This window comes from Lemur catta, chromosome 2 (genome assembly GCF_020740605.2).
Source record: "Lemur catta isolate mLemCat1 chromosome 2, mLemCat1.pri, whole genome shotgun sequence".
Taxonomy (NCBI): Eukaryota; Metazoa; Chordata; class Mammalia; order Primates; family Lemuridae; genus Lemur; species Lemur catta.
This window is the reverse complement of record NC_059129.1, coordinates 3,689,060-3,713,189: the sequence shown is the minus strand read 5'-3', so window position 1 is coordinate 3,713,189 and position 24,130 is coordinate 3,689,060. Positions and strand designations below refer to the sequence as shown.

The 24,130-nt window shown below is 58.8% G+C and overlaps 1 protein-coding gene across 2 annotated transcripts in view; it reads left to right on the top strand.

The window, feature by feature from the left end:
• The first annotated feature begins 2,249 nt into the window (after positions 1 to 2,249).
• PPL (periplakin) overlaps positions 2,250 to 24,130 on the top strand; it is a 39,154-nt gene continuing 17,273 nt past the window's right edge. For both annotated transcript variants that reach the window (XM_045542523.1, XM_045542522.1), the window contains exons 1-3: positions 2,250 to 2,421; positions 19,538 to 19,637; positions 23,963 to 24,117. In XM_045542523.1, coding sequence (XP_045398479.1) covers positions 2,360 to 2,421; positions 19,538 to 19,637; positions 23,963 to 24,117 — 317 coding nt within the window. In that variant the 5' untranslated portion in view covers positions 2,250 to 2,359. The remainder of the gene's footprint in view (positions 2,422 to 19,537; positions 19,638 to 23,962; positions 24,118 to 24,130) is intronic.

Here is a 24,130-nt window from a genome sequence, read left to right as displayed (position 1 = left end):
TGCATGCTGTCAGACGTAGGAAGGGAAGTCACTTCAGGAAGAGGGAACTGCTCAAGCCCTTACCTGCCAGGGGGCTGCACCCGAGAGAGGACCCCCGCACCCCACCCCCACAGGACCAGCTGGGGACTAGGCTTGGGGGAAGCTCTGTTCAGGGCTCCCGCCTGAGCAGCTGGGGGGCTACTCACAGTGAGGTCTCAGACCACAAGGGCGACTTGTCCGAAGTTCAGATTCCTGGGCCACCCCTAGACTCCCCAGTCAAGACTTCAAGGGCTCCAGGGGCCCAGAATCTGCATTTTACAAATTCCCCCAGGGATTCTGATGTACAATCTCAGAGCCACTGCCTCTAACAGGGTCTTTCTCCTGTGCGGGTCTCCAGACCCCTTTGAAACGATAACAACTTGAGTGTTTTAGTTTTTATTAAGATGTGTTCTCTCCCCTGCCCCCCACAAGACTGAAAGCTCCCCAAGAGAAAAGCCTGTTTCAGTTTCTTGTTTCTTCCCTCTTCCTATCAGTGTTCCACGCAAAGCCTGGACATCGAGGCTGGAGAGCGGTGGGAAACCTCGAGTGAATGAGAGACTCTGTTGAGCAAGAGCCCCCGCCCCGGAACAATGCACACGTGGACAGGGACATTCCGAAAGCAGCTTTAGGGAGAATCACACCTTTTAGCTCATCCACAGATGCCCTGTTAAGAATAAGGTTTCCCAGGCCGGGCGCGGTGGCTCACGCCTGTAATCCTAGCACTCTGGGAGGCCGAGGCAGGAGGATTGTTTGAGCTCAGGAGTTCGAGACCAGCCTGAGCAAGAGTGAGACCTCATCTCTACTAAAAAATAGAAAGACATTGGCTGGATGACTAAATATATATATATATATATATATATAATGAGCCCGGCATGGTGGCGCATGCCTGTAGTCCCAGCTACTCGGGAGGCTGAGGCAGGAGGATTGCTTGAGCCCAGGAGTTTGAGGTTGCTGTGAGCTAGGCTGACGCCACGGCACTCTAGCCTGGGCAACAGAGTGAGACTCTGTCTCAAAAAAAAAAAAAAAAAGGTTTTCCTAGAGTCCCTGTGACACTTAGAATCTGCAGTCCTTCAGTGGCAGGGTGTCCTTAGATGCTTTGGAGTCTTGGGCAGGAAAAGCTCTTGAAGATTAATTCCTCCACTAAACTCCTTATTTTATAAATAAAAAAGCAAGTGGGGAGGAGACTGGCCTGAAGGCTCAGACGGCTGAACTTGAATCCAGAACTTTGGCCGCTGTCCTCCCCACCTTGGCGCAGACCTTACAGTCCCTGAGTCCTAACAGCCCTTTGACCATAAAGCATCTCTCTCACGGCCTTCCGGAGTCTCCCCCAGACCTTGGGCTCCTGCCCAGCTGGGCTCGGACCGGCACGGACGGCGCCCCGCCGTGGGCCCCAGGCGGGCTCTCCGCCAGGCTCAGTTTCTCTGTCCAGCTGCAGCCTCCTCCCCTGGCACGCGGTCCAGCGGGGACATGCTGGCGGAATTGTGCGATGCGGCTATTCTGAACTGGAATCGAGCAACTTTTATGGCCAGCTACGAAGTGTTTCTCTCGTGCCAGGGCTGGGAGTGATTACAGTTTCAAAGGGTTTTTTGTCCACCCCAGTTGGCAGGCCCATAGCTACAGCGAGCTTCCTGCGTTTGCGCGGGGGCACCGGGCGCAGCTACAGGAATCACCGCGCAACCCTTTGGGACAGGGTGGGGGCAGTTGTTGCCACCGTTTGACAAAGAAGAAAACAGGCTGGGAGCCCGAAAACACCTTGCCGAGGAGCCTCAGCGGCCCAGTGGGGGCGGCGGGGCTCGAACTCAGGCAGGAGACTCCGAAGCCGTTTCTCAGTCGCCACCCACGCTGCTCCCACCTGAGCGTAATCCACCAGCTGCCCGGGCACAGGGACGCACGGGGCGCACCTGGCTGCGGCCCGCTGGGGCCTGCTAAGCAGGGGGAGGGCGCAGAGCCGCGCGGAACCAGGTGCAGGCCCGGCCGGGAGGCGTGCCAGGCGGCGGGGAGGTGGGGCTGCGTGCGCTGCCGTAGGTGGCCTTCGCTCCCCCGCGCCCGCCCAGCGCCCGGCGTCCCCAGGCTGCGGGGACTGTGTCGGGCCCAGACCCGGCGTCCCCCAAGCCCCGCGCCCGCCCCGCCCCGAAGGCGCCCGACGCCCCGCCCGCGCGGCGGCCCCTCCCCGGGAAGGTAAAGCGCCACCTTCCCGGAGCGGCCGCAGAGCCAGTGGCCGACGGGCGCCCCGCCCCCCGCCGGTAGTGACCGGGCGCCGAGGCCGCGCCGCACTCGGGGTCCCAGCGCCACCGCTCGCTCACCTGCGCCGCCGCCCCTGCCCGCACCCCCGAGCGCCACCATGAACTCGCTCTTCAAGAAGAGAAACAAAGGCAAATACAGCCCCTCGGTGCAGACCCGGAGGTGAGGAGGCGCCGCACGGCCCGCCCTGGACGCCCTCGGAAGCCCTGGCGCCGGGGGAGACCGCCCGCCCGGGGCTGCCCGGGGCCGAGGCCGCCCTGGAGCTGGGCAGCACCGCCCGGGTCGGGAAGGGACTGGGGGGGCGCCGAGGGGGGCACGATAGGTGGCGTCGGGGACTCCAGGAGCCCAGGGAGCGCTGCCTTGGGGGCCTAGGGCATGGGCGACTGAGCGGGGGTACGGGGCTCCTCTGTGTCCCGGGGTCGCTCCTGCGCCAGAATCGCCACCGGGATGCCGGGGCGGGCGGAGTGTCCGGAGGAAACTACACCCGAGGCGGGCGCGTTGCCGGGGGCTGGGCGCGGGCGGCTCCCCCGGCGTCCGAGAGCGCAGGTGCCCCCGGCGTCGGGGGGGCGGGGGCGGCCTCCTGCCGCAGCGCTTCCCGGCACCTGCCAGCCTGCGCTCCAGGGCGGCGCCCAGGGGCCCTGGCGGGTGCGGGATGGGGTGGGGGCACAGGCTGAGGCTCCCCCGTGGCCCCCGGGGCGCAGCCACGCCGGTTCCGAGCCGAGGCTGGGCGGCGTCGGGCGCCTCCTCGCAGGACGGCTTCTCAGGGGTGTGGCTCGCTCCTCCACCCCGGCCCGAAACCCGCGCGTCTCGGCCGCGGGTTCCCAGGGCGGCCTGGGAAGGGAATGACATGTCTTGATGTGTTTGCGTTGAGAAGCAGCCCACGTCCGTTTTGATAAGCCTCATGTCTTCACTTAATAACCGGTTTGGGGGAGCCCGGTGGAGATGCTGAGATTGAGGGAGTGGGCAGGACTTAGGCCCCTTCCTTGCCCCCCCACCACGGAAAATAGAATGGGGGCCCTCGGAAGGGGGTGGGAGGAGCATTTTGCCAACTTCGCCCTCCAAGAGGCTTCAGGCAGGCGGGGGGGACCTGGCACATCGCACGGCCTACCTGGCTGGGAGTTTGGCCCCAAGCCCCTCTCACTGGGAGGCCCCGTGCCCTTGAGCAGCTCCTCATGCCCTCCCCAGGCCCCCATGGAGCCAAGAGAGGACTCGCCCAGGCCCCCAGCCCACCCCTGCGGTCCACCCAGGCCGACCTGTCGGGCAGGTGCAGGGGCCAGGCGCCAGAAGGCTGCAGTGGGCACTGCATTCCCCTGCCCTTTCAGAAACTCCCTGCCCTGAGATCCACCCTCCAATCCACCCTCCTCACGTCTCCCATCTGGGTTGCTGCAAGCTCAGGGACAATCCCCCACCCCCTTGGAGAGTCCTCCAACCCACCCCTCCCCGTCTCCCACAGCCCCAGAGGCTGGGCAGGGCCCTGCGTGCTGTTCCTCCGCGGCTGTCCAGCTGGCTCTCAGACCCAGCCGGGGGCCCGTCCAGTCCCTGCCCTGTTCCCTCAGGCATTGCACAATCAAATGCTCCGTGCCAGCCACAGACGACTGTTCTGTCCTCCCCCCACCAACGCTCAGACCTATCCAGCCCTGCACACACCAGGAGATGGGCCAGACCTCGCCCTGCTCCCTGCCTCCCCCCACCAGCTGCGACCCCCAAGGCCAGGGCTTGGACCTAACAAAAGCTTGTAATGAACCCAGTCAAGCTGGCAGAGGGTGGAGGGAAGGCTACCTGTCCTTTACAGCTGCCGGGACTCTGAAGGCCTGGGGGTGCAGAGACATGGGTGGGGTCTTGTCCCCTCCTGCCCACTCTGTACTGCTGGCCCAAGGCAGTCACCCTCTGTCGTTGGCTGACAGCCAGTGGGCCCAGGTCTGAGCTTAGCGGTCTCTTTTTCCAGGAAGCCTTCCTGGGTCTCTTCCCAGGATGGGTGAAAGACCCTTCCTTTGGGCTTTGTCACCCCAGTCACAGCCCTGAGTAGGTGGCAGGTGTGTCCCTGCATGGTCTCCCTCTGCCCCTTCCCCTCAGTTGGAATACTCTCTGGGCTGGGTTGTGGGCTGGGGGCAGCCCTGTGCCCATCCTCTCAGCAAGCGTCTCATGAGCGCCGCCTGATGCGCAGCTGGGGGTACTTGTGACTCTAAGCCGCGGTTGCTAGTCACAGGGAAACTGGCCCCATGTTAGTCTTTCGCCCTGACTTTTCTGGGGGCCTCTTTCATTGTCTGGGGAGGAGGGGGCTGCCTCGAGGTGGGCGGGAGCTCCGGCCCTGAGAGCAGGACGCCTCGCTTCCGGTCCTGGCTTGCCACACGCATGGAACCTCTGGGAACCTCATTGTCCTTGTCTGCAGAGCAGGGGTGGTGATGAGTGCCTCCCGTGTGGGGCTGCTGGCAGGAGCAGGGCCCCAGCACACAGGAAGTGCTCAGATGGGGGTGAGCATCACTGTCCCAAGCCCATCCAGGGGACCGGTGACCTTCCCACCCCGGCAGTCAGGGCTTTGGAACGCAAAGTGTGGATGAGTGGTTGGAGGGGAGCCCGCCCCTCCCAGTCTGTCAGCCTTTTAGGAGCTGAAACTGGGGAGGGCTGGGACAGGGTGTGAACCCCGTTGCTCCCTGGCCCGGGTTCCTAATGACAGGTGTGCGAGCTGGTGTTCACACCTGAACTAATGACAGAGTCAGGCCTGGTGGTGCAGGTCACCAAGGACGTGTCCAGCCCAGCAGAGAGGCCCTGGAGGAGACTTGCTCCCACCCTCCTGGCTGTGCAACCTTGGAGGAGCGGCTTGGCCTCTCTGAGCCTGTTTTCCCACTTGTGCAGTGGGGTAAGCACCGTGCCTGCCTGGCGATGTTGGCTGAGGATTAAATGAAACAGCACAGGGACGGGGTTAAGAACAATAGGGGGCCTCAGTGTCACAGCAGCTGTGATGGTTACAGTTACTGAGCATGTGTGGATAAGGCACGCGCTGTGCGCTGGGATTGAGCTGGGTGTCCCGATGGGCAGGCTGTACACTGCACAACTGCAGGGCCACCACTCCCGGGGGATGTGGGCGGATCCCCTACATCCTCCTTGCACTTGAGTCGCTGTCAGTCACATCAGGGAGACGAGATGGACTTAAGCTTAAATACACGCATGGTTCCATGACTATCAGAGTGGTGGGCCAGGCGGAGCAGTGGAACATAGGTCAGGTCTCTAGCTTGACCGCTCGGGTGCTCTGTGACTGGCTTGAGGTGACGGCTCCCAGCAGAGGTCCTGGAAGGTGACAGGGACTTCCCAGGGGAAGTGTCTGACCCGTGGTGGGCTGGTTAAGATCCAGCTCTGGAGTCAGACTGAATTTTACCTGTTTGGTTTTGAGAAAGAAACTTGGCCTTGCCGAGCCTCAGCTTCCCCACCTGCAAAATGGGACTAATCTCGCCCCTCCACCCAGACCTGGGTCCCAGTCAATTCCCAGCAGCCTGGCCTCGCCCAGGCAGGGTCTTGAAAGACTGGCCCGGCCCGAATGCAGAATCCTGCACGGGAGGCAGGGCCAGGCCGTGGGGGGCAGCACTGCTGAAAGGGGGGCACGGCCTGCCCGGAGCCTCCTGGGGCCGTGTGTGATGTCAGCCAGGCGTGCGTTCAGTCCCCAGCTCTCCCTCTCCTGCGGGCAGGTCTCTGAGCCTCAGTTTCTTCATCTGTGAGATGGGGTGGTGACAGCAACCCCAGCTGGTGAGGCTGCGGGGTGGGTGTGGGGGGGTAATGCACGGGCAGGACCCGCTCAGAGCGAGCGCTTGGGAAATCCAGCAGCCCCTGTGGTGGCACACACAGCTGGTACGAGTAACGAGCACGCTAGGCCCGTTGCTGAGCAGGCAGCTGACGCACGCAGACTCTCACGCGCCCACTGACCAGGGGCAGCTGGAACACTGGAGCGATTCGGGAGGGGCCTTGTCAGCAAAGCCTATCCAGCCCCGGCCGTATGGGTGACTTGGCCCGGGGTGAGCCACCGGCCGTCTCTCCAGCACCCTCGTGCTGTGCCCAGCACGGCGTGGACGTTACAGCCACCCACTCTGACAGTGCGTGCCAGGCGGGCGGTGGTGTCCCATTTCACTGAGGGTAGCACTGAGGCCCGAGTAAAGGCATTCGTTCACCTTGTGCTCACGGCTCACACATGGCCAATGGCGGGGTCCGGGCCCCCTGGGTGGGACACAGGCCTCCCCGTCCATCCGTACCTGGGGCTGGTGGCAGGCGTGTCCAGGAACCGCCCCAGGCCCAATGGTGGAGTCATGTGTCGGCTGTCCTGTGCTCTGCCTCTACCCTCAGCAACCCTTTCCACCTGGCTTCCCCCCGCCGCTCGCCTAGTCCTCTTGGCAGAGAGAGACCTAATGAATGAGATTCAGGACGGAGCTGATGGCAGCATTTCAGGGGATCTCCGGGGAGAGGGAGTTTGGGGCGAGAGGCATAGCTCAGTTCACACCCTTGGGCAACACCCTAAGGTAGGGGAGACATCAGGAGGGACGTGGGGGCTGGGGCAGGCTCCTCGCCAAGGGAGGAGAACCCGGCCTTCCCGGCACGTAGCTGCCAGGCAGGGCCCTGCGAGGTGCTGCTGGCACCACCCGCCACCCTCCCAGCGGGCCTGCCCCAGCCTGTCTTGGGAGCCCAAAGAGGGAAATGGGCTCTGGTCTTTGTTCTCTCCGCCGCCGTTGGCAGGTTGCTGTGCTGTAGCCTGCGGAGGCTGCCTGGGGCCCCTTTCTGCCTCTCTTCAGGTTCCATCCCTGCCTCTTCCACTTTAAATGGACCCCCACTTCTCCCTGCCTCAAGAGCTAGCAGCCCCGGGGCCACCAGCCCCTCTCACCTGGACACCTGCAGCAGGCTCTCCATGGTTCCTGCTTCCACCCTGATACTGCCCTTCTCCCCATGGCAGCCAGGGAGCTCCTTACAACATACAAATCTGACCATACCCCCGGCTGCCTAACTCCCACCCCAGACCTCACTTTGCTCTGAGGCCCTGGGAGCCACTGCTCTGCGTGGAGACATGCCTGTCCCCCTCCGGTCTCCAGGCTGCATCTGGCCACCCAGCCTTTGCCCATCCCCCCTCCTGCCAGGATGTTCTTCCTAGCTGCTTCCAGGCTCACCCCTTGCTCCTCTGGGAAGCCCTCCCCGGCCTCTCTGCTGGGGCGGATCCACCTGCTGTCTCCCCTTCTCCTTTGTGGCTCTTATCTCAGCAGCCATGTGACTCTGTAGTGGCCAGATGTGGCTGCACATGTGTCCCCTGGCACATGTGCTGAATGAATGAACGGGGGTGAGCCGGGGGTGGGGGTGCTGCTAAGACTCTCCCCCTCCTTCAGCGTCTCGAGGGAGCACAGACTGGCCTGCGCACCCCCCAGGGCCAGTGGAACCCAGCAGGTGGGGTGGACGGGTGGAAAGGAATGCAAGGCCCCCTGGTGGGCCCCCTGCAGGTGGCCCCCTGTCCCCATTCAGTCACCTTCTGTGTGCAGGACAGTGGGTGGCAAGCAGGCTGAGTAAACAGCTGGGGACAGTGCAGGGTGACAAGTGCTGAGATAGAGGCAGAGGACTCGGGGAGTGCAGAGCATGGCCCTGACCCCCGACCCCGGATGGGCCTCGGGAATGGGGGAGGGTGGTCTTAGCCAGCCCAGGATGCCCAGGAGGTGGCTGGACAGACAGCACAGGGAAGGAATGTGACAGGGATGTGTGTACAGACACGCACGTGTGTAGACACACCCCGAGAAAGCATCGCATCAAGTGGATAAAGCAAGTTGACGAAGGCTGCAAAGAGGTGGTTTGTACAGATGCACTTTAAAGAACATACCAGAGCAATTCCACACACCGTGCCCGGATGCAGACACACGTGTGCTGAGAGTACAAAACAGGCTTAGGAAGAGACCAGTAAGTCTAAACCTATGTACGTGAGGACGGGGCTGAAAGCATCGTGCACAATAGCACTTTATTCCTTTCCAAAGAAAACCTGAAGCAAACACGGCAGCGTGAGAACATCAGCTAAATCCTGGTGGTCCGCACAGGGCTGGCTGGTTTTTGGTTTTTTGTTGTTTTTTTTTTGTTTTTTTTTTTTTTTGAGACAGAGTCTTGCTCTGCCGCCCAGACTGCAGTACAGTGACGCCCAGATTGCAGTACAGTGACATCATCACAGCTCGCTGCAGCCTCCAACTCCTGGGCTCAAGTGATCCTCCTGCTCGAGCCTCCCGAATAGCTGGGACTACAGGTGCCACCACGCCTGGCTAATTTATTTATTTTTTATAGCGACAGGGTCTTGATATTGCCCAGGCTGGTCTTGAACCCCTGAGCTCAAGTGATGCTCCTGCCTTGGCCTTCCAAAGTGCTAGGATTACAGGCGTGAGCCACCACGCCTGGCCTAATTCTTTTCAGCACTTTTCCGTGTGTTTGAGTAGATCATGACTCTTCAAGTTTTGCTAAGTGAGGGGCATGGAGGAGGAGAATTAGCAGAGGGTGCGGCGTGGGGGGAAGCCAGAAGGAAGCCCAGAGTCCTGGGTCTGGGAGTGCAGCCCGTGGGGGAAAGAAAGGGTCTGGGAGGAAGGGGAGGGAGCCCCGGCCTGGGGAGCAGGTTCCAGAGGGGCAGTCACAAAGGGAGACTCTCCGTGAAGTTGGGGGGCCGGAAAGTGTGAACACAGGAGGGCCTGAGGTGGGGCCCCAGCTTGGAATAGTCCCCCTGACTTGTGGTTACAGTGTCCGTCTGAGATAGATTCTACCTCCCCTTTCTTTCCCAGCAAAGCTCAGAGAGTCCCCGCTGTTCTAACCAGGCATGCTGAGCGGTGGCTGCCCCACCCCGGCCCCCCCCTTGCCCAGGCAGCGGGTTGGGCCCATCTTGTAAGATAAACACACCGAGCTGCTGTTCACCCCTTGGCAGCGGCTCCGCCACTGCGTGAGCCCGGAAGGCCGCAGGGCTGCAGGAGAGACAGAATTTGCAGAATTCTTTGCCGCCCAGCTGCCCAGGCTTGGATTTCAGGTTGATACCTTTCAGGGTTTCCACTTCTCCGTCTTGGCTGTGGGGACTTTTTGTTTCCAGTTGAAGGCTGAGGAAGGATTCTGAGTTTGTGCCACCAAGACCAGAGGGGGCCTCAGCCCTGCTGCCCCACATAGGAGCTTGACTCCTCCGAACTATAAAGTGGGCAAGCAGACCCTCACGTTACTGACGGGGAGGCTGAAGCCCAGGGGCAGGGACCGAGGGCCCAGGGGGAGGAAGAGAAGGCCTGGGCTTCAAACCTCAGACCCACCTTCAGCTGGGAGGTTGGCCACATTTCAGCCCCACTCTGGGCTTCTTTCCTTATCACTGGCGTGGAAACTCCCGTACCCCCAGAATGGTGCCTAGCACATAGTAGGTGCTCAATAAAAAGTGGTGGCAGGTCTGTTTTGAATCTGCACATTGGAGGTGTGTAGGATTGGGGGAGAAGATGTGTGTAAAGCATCAGACACATTGTAGGTGCTTAAATAATGTAGGCTGGTACTCCTTGTCCACTTGTCTTGAACCCAGAGTGACATCCTAATCCCGGGGGGGTGGAGCGGGCACCAAGGTTGGCCTGAGCTCTGTTTAAATCTCGCAAAAATCTTCAAGACTGCCTTGGTGTTCCCTGAAATGGGTCGAACTCTGCTGTGTCTGTAACGACAGCCCCGAAGCACTCACCTGACACAGAGACCTAGGCCCCGCCAGCGGCTCGGAGGTAGGGTGGGCTTCCCTGGGCGGAAACGGATTAGGCCCCAGACCTGGAATTACTACCCCAGCAACCCTCTCATCTTAGGATCTATTTCCCCGAGATTAATACCTGGGTGTGGGGGAATTTACTGTCTAATTACTACAGAAACTTCCAGCAGGGAGAGTATCAGTCAATTGACCAATCAATCTGGTATTTACTGGGCACCTCCTGTGTATTGCTTTCCCGTAAGACTTCCTTCCTGGAGAGATCTAGGGATTCTTCCTCATCCTGCTCCCCTTTAAGCCTTGCTGTGGTTCAGGTCCTCGTTCTCAGCCCTGGCTGTACGTTAGAATCACCCGGGAAGCTTTAAACCTGCTGTCCGAGCCCCAAGACCAATGAAGTGAAAACCTCTGGGGGTGGGAGCCAGACATCGGTCCTCCGGGAACCACATAGTTACACTGATTGTTTCACTCCGGCTCGTCTGAGAGGTACAGGGACGATGCTTTCTTTCCCTTTTCCGTGCCAGTTGCTGGGTGGGTCCTTTATTCTTAATCTTCCTCTATCATTTAGTTTCAGGTGTGTGTCCTGTAAATGGCATATAGCTTGGGGTGGAGGCGTGATTTTTTTTTTTTGTATTCTCACCTGACAGTCTTTTATCGTTTAATAGACAAGATTAACTCATCCACATTTACGGTAATGTTGATGTGTTTGGATCTCCTCTATCATGTTGTCCTGTTTATCGTGCTTTTCCATTGTTTCTTTTTTTTCTTTTCCTGCTTTTTGTTGGTTTCAGCTACATTTTCACAATTCAAATTAGGTTATAAGGCCTGAATGGGAAGGAGTGGGTGAAAATACCCTGACCTAGGTGATCTGGAATCTTTGTAATTATAGTCATTGGGGTGTTTTTCTTAACCCTACCTATTAGCCTGTAAACTTGTGGACAACAGGGATTTACTCATCTCTGGGGGGCGGGGAGGTTTCTGTTGCCCTTAATTCCAGGCCTTGCATAAGCTTGGGGCTCCCTAAATAGGTGTTAAACTGAGCAGACATTTTATAGCATGTCAACAATTTGTATCTCTAGGGGCTTGTTACTGGAGAAGGGCCTGTCGCCAGGGCCTATAAGAGGGGCCGAGAGATGACAGGGAGTTGGGAGGTGGGGGTGAAAATTTATTTGGCAGTTATTGAGTATCTAGAAGGTACCTGGCTGGGCTGCAGCAGTCCCCAGCATAGACCTTTCCTGAGCCTGTGACTCTGAGCAAGTTGCCACCCCTCCCTGGGCTCGGCCTCCTCATCCGCGGTGGGAGCTGTGATGGCAGCTACCGTGACGGGTTGTTACGAGGACCAGAGACGGAAACTGTGTCAGGCGCTGGGGTAGGGCGTGGCCAGGAAGGTGTTCAGTCCTTGCTGGTTCCTGCCACCTGCAAGGCCTGTTCAGAGGGACAGGCTGGGAGTCCCTTGTGGTGGCACCTTAGGAGAATGACTCAGCCTCAGTTTCCCACCACTGATTGTTACCCAACCCCTGGGATTAATTGCACTGACGAAGATGCCAGCGAGACGTGGGTCACTCTGCCTCCCCTGGGTGGTGGATGGCTCTCTCCATCGTCCTGTGTCCTCGATGTCTCCCGTTCCTTTCTCCATGGTGGGGTGGGTGTAGATTGGCACTGAAGTTCCTCTTATACTGAGGAGGTGGCTTTGAAGCCTGGCTGCTTGCGTTCAAATCCTGGCACCACCACTTCCCAGCTCTGTGACTGTGGACAGGTTTCTTAACCCCTCTGAGCCTCAGTTACCTTCATCTGGGACATGGGGACGTCAGTTTCTTAGATAGGATTAAGAAAAGGATTAAGAAAAGAGCACCTACCTGCCACCCTTAGAGCCATGAGATTTCAATGGATGAGGCACAGAAGGGCCCAGCAGGCCGTGGGCACCCAGTAGGTGCTCTCAGTGCTGCTACTATTCAGTGATTGTTTCCTGAGTGCCTACTGTGTGCAGCCTTTGTGTCGGGGCCAGGACAGACGTTCCAGGAGCCAGGCAGGGGACAGAGACCACATGTCACCTGAGGTGTGCCTCCCACCAGACCCGGAGGACTGCAGGGAACCACTGAGGCCCAGGCCAGCCCTAGAGGCAGGCAGGACAGCAGAAGAGGAGGCCGTGGCTGGCAGGAGGCCAGGCCTGTGCTCTGGGAGAGGTGAGGCCAGCTCCTGGCGAGAGGCGTGCACTCCTGTGCGTTCCGGACGTTCCAGTGCGGGTGCACCCCACGTACACACCCGCTGAGACAGAGTCAACCCCAAAAGGGAGAAACCACAGTCAAGGGCTGGTGGCCCTGGCCGGGCAGGGAGCACCGAGGCTGCAAGGGCCCATCTATACGCACAGAAGAGAGTGCAGGCTGGGCTGCGACCCCGCACGGGGACAGAGCAGCTCTGGGCAGCAAGGACAGCCAGGTGGAGGCGATGGCAGGAACGTGGCCTCTCTGACGTTGCTGGGCTGTGCTCCCTTCCTGGGCTGGCCGCTCAGGGGAGAGGCTGTTCCCCCAGCCTGGAGGCAGGGACAGCTGGCAGCATGCCAAGTGCCCCCAGCTCTGCCCGAGGGCCCGTGGGAACGGCCACAGCAGCTCTGGGGACCCAGGGAAGGGCACGCGCGGGCTGTGGTTCAGCACTGGGCACTCCACACCCTGGCACCATGCTTTACTGGGCACAGCTGGGAGCCTTGGGCGGTTTTGGAGTCAGGCAGCCAGGGAGGGCCCCTGGGGCAGGTGTCTGGCCAGGTGTGGCCTGGTGGGGGAGCGGCAGGGAGAGGGGAATGAGCATTTCTGAAGCGTCACCAAGTCCAGGCACTGAGTGAGACAGAAGGATGCTCCAAGAGCTGATCAACTTTATTGCAGCAGAACCGACGAGCTGCGGTCACTGCAGCCTTAGAGCTAAGCGGGGCAGAGGGACCCAGACCACCTAGAGTGACGCCATCCTGTGTCATAACCAGTAGCCACAGGAGGTGTGCTCGGAACAACCGAGCTGTGTGCAGGTGTGGCTGTGTGGCAGGTTTTGAAGACTTCGTATGAAAAGAACGTAAAACAGCTCATTCATAATGTTCTATTAAGTTACCTGTCAGATTGGTAATATTTTGGACACATTAGGTTAAATAAAATGCAAACATTAAGTTCACCTTATGAGTTCCTTTTTACTCTTTTCATGTGGCTACTAGAAAAATTTTAATTACTCGTGTGGCCCAAGCTCCATTTCTGTGGGATGGCGCTGGCCTTGCACGCAGAGCGGCATGGCGTCCCCACCCCCTTGGGGACGTATTTGACCTATCGAATGCATCTTTCTGTTTGTTACATGGCGAGCAGATGCGGGGACCCCATGTATGGACGAGGAAATTAAGGCTGAGACGGGTGTCCTGGGAGGGTCTGAGTGTCCCCTGAGGGGCAGCAGGCCGGGAAGCAGGTCTCTCCGACTCTTAGGTCCGTCTGCAGTGTGACCTGGTGGCACCGTCGTCCAGCCTCAACCTCACCTGTGCTCTCAGAACAGAGAGCGGGTGGTGGTTGCCTTGGTCCAGGCCAGTGGCGGTGACCTTGACCAAGGTAGCGGCCGTAGGGACGGTTGGAGTGGGACACACAGGGCATCTGTTCCCGGGTGGAACCAGGGGAGGGGAGGCCGGGATCTGGGACAGTTCTCGGGTTGTGCTGGATCGACCGGGTGGACGAGTCCTCCTGGCCCTCCCCTTCCGCGGTTTCCCTCCCGCGGACTGAGCAGCGTTCTCAGAGCAGCGGAAACACCCTGTAGCCTCCAAACCCCCAAACCTTCCGCCCCTGCTCCTGAGCCCAGACCCAAGACGGCTGAAGCAGGCTGTGCATGTGTCCCCTACCCAGGCCTGGGACCCGGCGTCCTCCCGACAGGCTGATGGCCCGTGTGTGAGCCCTGGCCTCTGCCCGCAGATGCTGGAGGAGACGCTTCCAGATACTCAGGTTGCTTGAGAATTCCCTGCATCTGGGCGAGGCGACATCCGCGAGGCAGAACAAGAGCGTGTCCCGGCTCGTGCCGGCATCAGCAGGAATGGTGTGGGTGGCCCAGGGCCTTGTTTTAGCTCCCTGGTACCAGCGGATTCTGACTTCAGGCCTCAGTGGCTGGCTTTTATCAGCGCCTTAAAAGGAGCCCGAATCCTTGGAGGGTGAAGCCAGGTCGAGGCGGAGTCCGGCTCTCTCGTATCCCAGACACGAGACAGCCCCTCACGCCTGCACTCTCAGCTAACCCCGCCCCAGCCCTGTGGTGTGTGCGTGGCAGGGACTCCCATTTTACAGCCAGGGAAACTGAGGCTCAGAGAGGCTAAGTCATTGATAGCTTGGTAAGAGTAGAGCCAATATTTGACCCCAAGCCGTGTGACTTTGGTCTGGGTGCTTGATCCCTGGGTCACGCTGCCCCTCTGGCTGCAGGGGAGGGGACAGTGGCACCCACACAATTGAAGCAGGAAGAGTGACCAGCGGGGTGGGGAGTGAGGGTCTCACTTGAGGTGACCCCACTGGGCTTGCAAAACCCACCCAGCAGGCAGCCCCTCACCCGCAGCCTGGCCTGGGCTCAGGGCCGTTTTGGGGCCAGCTGAGACCTGGGTCCCCACCGGCTCCTGCCCCATCAGCAATTCAAGGAGGGGGGATCTTGGGCCAGGGTAGGGGCTTTTCTCAGGCCCCAGCACCCCGCCTCCTCCCGCCTGTCCACGGTGGGCGTCCTGAATGCGTCCCACCGTTGAGAGGTGTCAGCTGCTGTCGGCGTTTGCTAGGAAACCCAGGATCCTGGAAGGAACACCACCCCCCTTTTTAAAGTAAAGTTTTTTCTCATTTCTCCAGTTTCCCCCTAAGGTCCCTTGTCTGTCCCCAGGTCCCGCCCAGGATCCCTCATTGCATTTAGTTCTCACTCTCATCAGTTTCCTCCGGTCTGTCCTTGTCCTGCATGACCTTGACACTTCTGCAGAGCATCCTGCAGTCTGGCTTTGCCTGCGGCTTCTGCCGGTGGGACGGGGCTTTTGCACTGCTGGGACGGGGCCCACGGAAGGAACCCTGTGTCCTCCAGCACACGTGGAGGTCCCCGACGGTGACACACCTCAGCCCTGGCAGTGTTAACCTTGGCCTCTTCTCCACTGTGCGGTGCCTGTTTTCTAGAAGGACCCTGTTTTATAGGATCAAGTGCCACAGGCAAGTGGGGGGCCCCTAGGAGAGAAAGGGGACCCACGGCCAGAGCCCTGTGCTGGTCAGGGGGCAGCGTAAAGGCTCAGTGTGGTGGTTACAGCCCCCCGCTTGGGGAGTAAAAGCGCAATGAACCTGTGTTGCATGAACGAGCGGTCGTCGTTACCGTTGAGGGAGCCCCTGCCCGGTGCCAGGCCATTCACGTGCCTGCCTGTAATAAGTGTTTGCTGAGCGCCTCCGTGTGCCAGCCGGTTTTAGGTGCTGGTGAAATAGCCATGGATACCCCACTCTTGTCCAGAGCAGAAATGATCTTGAAGCTGTTTTGGGGGTCCCAGATGCTGCTCTAAACCTCCAGCTCAGTCTTTGAACCCCAAAGTTATCTTTGAAACTTGATTCAGGTGTTTCTAGAAGTGACCCTGATTCTACTCCCCCCCCCCACCCAACATGCTTAACTAGGTAGGACTTATTACTCCCATTTTACATATGGTGAAACTGAGGCTCAGAAATGTAAAGTAGCTCCTCAAGGTCTCACTGCTCAAGTCAGGATTTGAACCCCGGCTGGCTGCAGACATCGAAGTCCTTCTCCTACTCGGGCTGCCCCCCGAGTGACCTTGGGGTGGTGCCTTTGCTTCACTAGGTTTGCTCAGCGGGTGACAAGCAGGTGGGGCCGGATGGCCACTGCCCGCAGCACACACGTCCGTGTTGCCCTCCCAGGAAGGAGAGCGAGGGCTGGGTGTGTCCTCTCAGCGGGCACCCGGGTGCCTTCCCTCTACTGGGGTGGGTGGCTCGCGGTGCACCGGTGCTGGCTCCGTGGGCGGGACCGGGCCGGGGCGGGGGTGGTGGGGAAGGACTGTATCTCGGCCCCCATCAGCAGGGCTCTCTGCCCAGGGGTGCCACGTCTGGCCGCCCCCAGCGCCGGCTCATTAGCGAGATGAAAAGCGGGCCCCCAGCGCGGCTCATTAGCGAGATGAAAAGCGGACCGGCCTGGCCAGTTCCCAGCACTCCTGGGATGCGTCCCCCTCCCTGCATGCTCTTGACCCACCCACATCCCTGCACTCCTGGCATGGGGCTCTGTGGCTCTCTCTGGGACACGTGGTCAGCTCCTGTGCCCAGCTGGATGGTGGGGGGCCTCTCATTCGGAACCCCAAACCCAAAGGGCGAGGTGTGGATTCTAATCTCCCTACGTTCTGGCAGCAGAACTGTGGCCAAGTTACGGAATCACTTTGTACCTCAGTTCCCCCATCTGCAAAATGGGGAGAACAATGCCACTTACTTTAGAGGGTGGTAGGATTCATGGGCTGATACATACGTGACTTGCTGAGCACCGGGCCGGACGCGCAGGCCGCCCTCTGTGAGCGTTAAGCAGCATCTTCCCGGCAGCTGGGAGTTTCTGGAGGTGGCCCAGCCTCCTTGGAAAACAGGACAGAAAAAGGCAGGACCCGACCTGAGGGTGAGGGAGGAAGAAACAAACCCCCACCAACTATAAATGGCATTTGCCATTTCTTCTTTCTTTGGTAACAGCTTTGTTGCAATATAATTCACATACCATATAATTCTCTTATGTAAAGTGTACAATTCCTTGGTTTTTAGTATCAACATATTCACAGAGTTGTGCATCCGTCGCCGTAATCAATTTTAGAACATTCTCATCACCCCAGAAAGTCGCTACCCATGTCCCTCCCCCAGGCCCTGGCAGCTACGTGTCCATTCCTGCTCCTGTGGACAGTTCACGTATGTGGAGTGACACACATAACAGGGGACCTTCCGTGTCTGGCTTCACCTTCAGCACAGCGTTCTCAAGGTCATCCGCATAGCAGCGCGTGTCAGTGCTGCATTGCTGTTTTTGGTTGAATAATGCAGATATACCACGTGTGGTTTATTCGTTAGTTGATGGACATTCGCCTTGTTTCCCCTGGGGGCTACCACGAATGCTGCTGCGGTGAACGTTTGCGTGTGAGCTCTGTGCAGACGCGGGTTTCGTTTCTCGGGGGTTGATTCCTGCGGCTGGGATTGCTGGGCTACATGGGAAGTGCTTGACCTCCTGAGGACCTGCCAGACCGTCTTCCGCAGCTGTGCACGTCTCCCATTCCCGCCAGCAAGGCGCGAGCGTTCGCATTGCTCCACATCCTTGTCAACAATAGTTATTTGCCTTTTTTATTATGGCCATCGTAATAGGTGGAAAGTGCCATCCTGCTGTGGTTTGGGGCACCTGGCATTTTAAATTGATCTGTTAAGTATCTACTATGTGCCGGGAGCCCTACAGGACTGTCACGTGGAGTTCTTGAGGGCCTGGCCAGGGTGGAGACCTGGCTCTGCCATCTAATTACTGTGTGATGTTGGGAAAGTTACTTAACCTCTCTGGTCCTCCGTTTCCACATCTGTAAAGTGGAGATAATAATACAATTACCCGCCACGCTAACGCCTACCTCACAGGGTCATAATGACGGTTGTCAGGAATGAGAGAGGAGTCGGGCGCGTAGAAAGTAAACATTAGCTCATACCGCCCCCATGATGGTTGTTGTCGCTGTACGTTGGCTCACATGACTTTCCTGCCCCGCCTAGCACCAGGATCTGCCTCTCTCTGTGGCCTCTCCTCACTGGAGACTTTTGCCCGGGGAACCCAGAACTCCTCCTCATCTTGCAGAACCCAGCCACCACCGCCTCCTCCAGGAAGCCCTCACTGACCACCACAGCCCCGTCCAGCAGTCAGGAGGTGTCTCTGGGCATCTGCAGCCCCCACGCCTGCATCCGTCCTGTGACTGTTTCTATAAATGCTGATTTCCTCTTTGTCTATGGGGTGAACTCTCGGAGGGTGAGGCTGTGTCTGTATGAGGTGCTGGCCCGGCACACAGCAGGTGCTTAATGAGTGCAGGTGGAATGAAATTCCTGGGCGCTCAGCTGCTCAGGCCCCGCTGTGGAGTCACGCAAAAGGGTCTTCCGTGGAGACTGGGGGGACGAGGAACTAATCTTGACCATCGCTGGCTGGCTGGGTGGCATTGGCCAAGTCGCTTTCCCTCTCTGGTCTCTGCTTCTTCCTTAGTTGAAAGACAACCAGGCAGAGCCGGGGGCTGATCTCTAGGGCTCCTTAACAACCGTCATCACAAAGCTTTGTGGAGCCCCTGTGTGCCCGGCTCTGTGGCAGCCCCTCAGTCCCATTTGTGACACCCCCCCACCCCAGGAAAGGTGCTGTTCCTCTGGCCCATCTGACCAGGAGGCGGGCACAGAGAGGCAAAGCAGCTTGGCCACGTCACACAGCCAGCAAGTGGCTGATTAGAGCCAAGATTTGAACCCACAGCTGATTCCAGAGCCAAAGTCTCAGCCACCATGATAGTGTTTCCCGGAGTGGTCTGTGATGTGATTTTGGGGTGCGGGGGCGGCAGTCAGGTGTGGCGGAAGAGAACCCAGAAACCCCGAGGGGGAGAGCAGCTCTGCTTTCAGGTCTCTGAGACCCTGAGACCGTCGGGGGAGGGGCTCGGCCTGGCACCAGCTCCCTGGCTCCAGACGGGAGCTGCCACCCAGAGTCCCGCCGGCGCCTCAACCGTCCCTTATTTCCAGGGAGCGTACTCGCGCGGTAACTTGTGTAGAGGGGGCTCCTGGCTTTCTGTTTACGATGGGGACAGCCAGTTACCTTTTTAAGCACATTTACTGAACTGTAAAAAGTGAGTAGGTTGAAAGAATAATATCAGGTAACTAGGGATAAGGGTGCTCGAACGAGAGCTGGGTCACAAGTGTTCCCGGCACGTGATCCGTAAAGGCGCGAACGTCCGCCTGCGTCGGACAGGTAAACGACACGGGTAAACCACCTGCGCGAGGGGATAGTATTCGGCCGTGAGAAGGAAGGAAGATCCGACAGATGCCACGACGCGGATGGGCCTTGAAAACACTGCTGAGCGACAGGAGCCACGTGCAAAGGCCACATACGTGTGATTCTATTCCTACGAAACGTCCAGAATCGGCAGATCGTAGAGGCAGAAGGCAGATGGGCGGTGGCCGGGGGCTGGGCAGGGGCAGGGTTAGAGAGTGACTGCCCTTGGGCGTGGGGTGTGGGGACAGTCAAGTGTCTGGAATTGGATAGTGGTGATGTTCGCCCAACTCCGTGTGCACTTTAAATGGGTGAGTTTTATGGTGCGTGAGTTGCATCTCAGTGTCACAGCCACGTTGTGCTTTGGCAACGTGGCAAACAGACGCGTTAGAGCGAATGACCCAAGTTGGGGCTGACTCCCCCGTCCCCCCGGGTGCTGTCTTGTCTCTGTGGCTTTAGCCACGTCGCCCTGTGGGGTCAGCTGAGCTTCCCAGAAGGCTCTGTGGGCAGCTCCTGCTCAGAGCCTGGGCCGGGGACAGCCTGGGAGGACGGGGTACCAGTGGGGCCGTAGCCCCCAGGCCCCTCGGCCCACCTGCGCTCGGCTTCCGCCCACAGCATCTCGAACAAGGAGCTGTCGGAGCTGATCGAGCAGCTGCAGAAGAATGCCGACCAGGTGGAGAAGAACATCGTGGACACGGAGGCCAAGATGCAGAGCGTGAGTGGCCCCCACTCCTCCCCGGGCGCCCCTGTGCTGCCAGCCCCACCCAGGACGAGGGTCACCTCAGAATCAGTGGTTCTCACCCGGGGGGGATTCCCTCACCCAGGGAACGCGAGGGCCCATCTGGAGACACTTGGGTTGGCGCAGCGTGGCAGGAGGGTGCTCCTGGCGTCTAGCGGGCAGGGCCAGGGACCGGAGAGAGGATGCAGGCGGACTGCAGGGCTCCGCAGCGTCAGTGTTGTTCTTCCTGCTCGTGCAGCTGCTGCGGCAGTGGGTCAGGCCTCCCTCCGCCCTCTCTGCAGAAGAGAGAGGACAGAGCTGGGCAGATCACCCCCCTGTGTGTCGTTCCCCGTTCTGTAACACGGGGACAACAGCTGCCCCAAGCCCCTAGGTTCTCCTGCGGATTAGATGGCAGGAGGCCTCTGTCCCTGCCCACCACGTGTGCTGCTGAGGTGAGGATCCTGTCTGCAAAGCCCCCCAGCCCCAGCCTGGTGCGGTTGCATTTGTACCCATTTTGTCCTTGGAGAAACTGAGGTTCAGAAAGGGGCGGGGGTGACTAGTCAGTGACAGAGATGGTCCCAGGAGCAGCCTGGAGGTGGGGTTGCTAGATTTGGTGAAGCCGGTGCAGGATGTCCAGTTACGTTTGTGATTCTCAAATAACATTTGAGAATCAGAATATCTCACGTGCTATTCAAGATAAACTTGTGCTACAAAAGTTTTTGTTGTTTATCTGAAATTCAAAGGTAACTGGGCCGTCTGTGTTTTCCCTGGCATCCCTGCCCTGGGAGGTCAGAGCAGTGGGGGGCTGAGGTGGAGAGGTCACCAGGGGCGTCAAGGTCTGTCCACCCTCCTGCTGCCCCCAGGCCCAGCCCAGGCTGCTCTTCCCTCCTGGCCACCTCTGCCGGGCCAGGTGTCCACACCCAGGGCCTGTCCCCGCAGCCCGGAGACCCCAGGGGGAGGGCTGGGGTGGGCCCAGCTGGGGGGCGAGAGACGGGGTGTGTGGGGCAAGTGGGATGTCTGTTCTCCGTCACCAGCTGCCCCCAGGGGCCCCTTCCTCCTGCCTGGGTCCCCCCGCCCCCTCCTTCTCAGTGCCTCTTGTCACTTGTCATCATTCTCGTCTCTCTGGGGCCCCTGGGGACAGTGTTTTCCAATTTCCTAAATGAAACGCAGCTTTTTCGGGTGTGTCTCTTTTTTCCTTCTAACAAAAGTAATGTGTGTTCAGTACAAACATTTCAGGACACATAAACAAGTATAACAAAGTAGAATCATGCAGAATCCATCACGAGAGGTGTCCATGTCAGCTGTTAGCATTTTGGTGTGTGTCTGTTGGACGTGAGAGAGAGAGATGGAGGGAAGGAGGGAGGGAGAGAGAGAGAGAGGGAGGGAGAGAGAGAGAGGGAGGGAGGGTGGGAGGGAGAGAGAGAGAGAGAGAGAGAGAGGAAGGGAGGGAGGGAGAGAGAGAGGGAGAGAGAGAGAGGGAGGGAGGGAGGGAGGGGGAACAGATCTGACCCTCTGGTTTCATTTGCCTGGAGCAAACACCCAAAGCAATAAGGATGTACCCGGGAGTCACTTTTGAACTGTTTTTAAACTTCAGCTGAACAGACCTTGAAAGAGAAGCCATGTTCTGAAGACGACACGGGCTAGACAGTCTTCCTCTTGTTTTCTGTTTGTGAAAGACGTCATTATTTATTAACTTAATTACTCGGAAGTTCTCCTGAATTTTTCATTTCTTTTTTTTTTTAATTGAGGGAAGGTTCGGATCACATAAAATTAACCATTTAAAGTGAACAGTTCAGCGGCATTTAGTACACTCACAGTGTTGTGTAAGCACCCCCTCCATCTAGTTTCCAGATATTTCCATCACTCCGAAGGGAAACCCACACGCGCTGAGCTGTCACCCCATCCTTCCTCTCCAGCCTCTGCCGCCACTCATCTCTGTGTCTCTGTGGGTTTACCGATGCTAGATATTTCGCGTACATTGGGATCTTGCACCCTGTGACCTTTCGTGTCTGGATAAGCGTCGAACACGCAGACACGTTGAAAGCATCGCACAGTGAACGCCGTGTCCCGCCGCTCAGACTCTGCCAGGAAGGCGGCTGTGTTTGCTCACTCACCGCCCGTCAGAGTGTGCGTGCGATGTATCGGATGTGTCAGTCCCTGGGATTCTGTAAAACCTTTTCATTGAGGTGTAACTAATACAGAGTTTTAAGAGGCATCAGAATTTTAAGGGTCACCTGAGCAAAGTGTTGCATGGGTCGGGACCCAAGTAACCGCTGCCCCGGGCAAGAGAGGGGCAACTTTCCAGACAGCTGCCCGGGGGTCTTCCCCGCCAGTGGCCCCCAGACCTCTCGCGCCATCGATCCGTTCTGCCTGACTTTGCACCCTGGCACGCCAGCCTGCCCGATCGAGATGTCCTCTCTCCCGGCTCCGTTGGTGTGTTTTGAGAGAGCGTGCGTTCCCACCCAGCCCCTGCGTGAGTTGGGCAATGATTAATTGGCTTCTCCCTTTTGCAAAATTAATCTTTGACCTGCGACTCAGATGTCCTGGTGATGATGGAGCAGATAAAGTTCCACCTGAGCCCAGGAGCGTGATATTTTATTGTGATCGACTGACCGGCCAACCCAGGTTGGGGGGTGCCCGGTTCCACTGGCCTTTTGACGGTCGGGTTGGCCTCACCTCCGTGCCCCCTGGGGAGCCAGCCAGGCCCACCCGGGGAAAGATGGTCCCAGAGGAAGCCAAGTGTCCGTACCAGGAACCACATCACCTCTGTGCATTTCTGGTTTCTGGTTTCTTTTGCCATTTTTTTTCCTTTTTCTTTTCTTTTCTTTTTTGTTTTTTTGTTTTGTTTTGTTTTTTGGAGACAGGGTCTCGCTCTGTCTCCAAGGCTAGGGTGCAGTGGCATAATCACAGCTCACTGTAACCTCCAATTCCTGGGCTCAAGCAATCCTCCTGCCTCAGCCTCCCAAAGTGCTGGGGTTACAGGCGTGAGCCATCGTGCCTGGCCTCTTTTTCCTTTTTTAATAACTTGATCGAGGCATATCACAAAATGCTCCCCTTGCAGATGTACAATTCAGTGATTTTTAGTGACGAGTGAGTGGTACAACTGTCCCCATGAATCCATTGCAGGATGTTTCCCAGCCCCCAGTGGGATCTCTGGTGCCCACTTACTGTTAGTGCCGTTCCCACCCCTGACCCTGGAGCCTCTGATCTACGTCCTGTCTCTCTGGATTTGCCTGTCGGGACGTTTGACACACACGGGCTCCTCCCACCTTGAGCCTCCGCAGGGAGCTCGGTCTCGGCTGCTGATTCGTATTTCTCAGCTCACTTTGCCTCTTCTGAGCAGGTGTCTTCTTACTCCCATTGCAGAGAAGGGGACACTGAGACCTGGCAAGGGGAAGGGACTGGCTGCCGCTGGGCGCCCCGGGGTTAGCCCCGACCTGCCCTGTCCTCTCACTGGCAGGTCATCACCGCCCCTGCGGGACAGGGGGTCAGATGTGCAGGGAGTGAGTTAACCGGCTGTGTCTGGCAACCGCCGTCCTGGCTGCCACCCGTCCCTCTTCCCTAAATAAACAGAGACCCTGGACTCGTCAGCAACCTGTCAGTGGCACCTCCCAGCATCTCCCCACTCCGTTCATTCTCGCCACGTCCACAGGTGCCACCCTTCCTTTGCACCTCGTGTTGTCACAGACAGCTGACTGTCCTCCCGGCTCACAGGCTGGCTGCCGACAGCCTCTGCCTGCGTGGAACCCCGGCCCGCACACAGGTCCCAGTGCCCTGGCCCCGCCTACCCCTCTCCATCCCTTTCCTCCCCCTTCCCTGCCTTCCAGCCTCAGCAGCCTTCTCACTGTGCCTCAGGCATGGCTTGCTCTGTCCTGCCCCAGGACCTTTGCACAGGCTGTTCCCTCTACCTACCACACTCTTCCCTTTCCTCCTTCATGCTTAGCGTGTGTCACCACCTCAGAGTGGCCTCCCTGACCACGGCAGCTGACGTTGGTTCCCTCGTTCCCTCGCTGGTGTGTTTCCTTCATAAACACAGACTGGCAGGAACTTGCAGTCACCTGTGTGCAGTTTATGTGCTGTGGCCTTCCTGGCCGTCTCCCAGCCTGGACCCCCGGTGGGCGGGGGCCCCGCCTCTTGCGCTCACAGCCCTGTCCCAGCACCCAGCGCATAGTAGGCACCTGAGCTTTGTCTGCTGCGTGGCCAGAGGAAAGGCTGGATGCGGCCATGGGAGCCCCGCAGTGGCCCCCTTCCTTCTGCCCTCCACGGCCACAGGGCCCACTGAGTCCCCACTCCTTGTCCCCTCTCTCTCGTGACCCTCACAGGACCTGGCCCGGCTGCAGGAGGGTCGGCAGCCTGAGCACCGGGACGTGGTGCTGCAGAGGGTGTCGGACTCGGAGAAGCTGCTGTTCGTGCTGGAGGCAGACGCGGCCATCGCCAAGCACATGAAGCACCCCCAGGGGGACATGATCGCCGAGGAGTAGGTCCCTTCC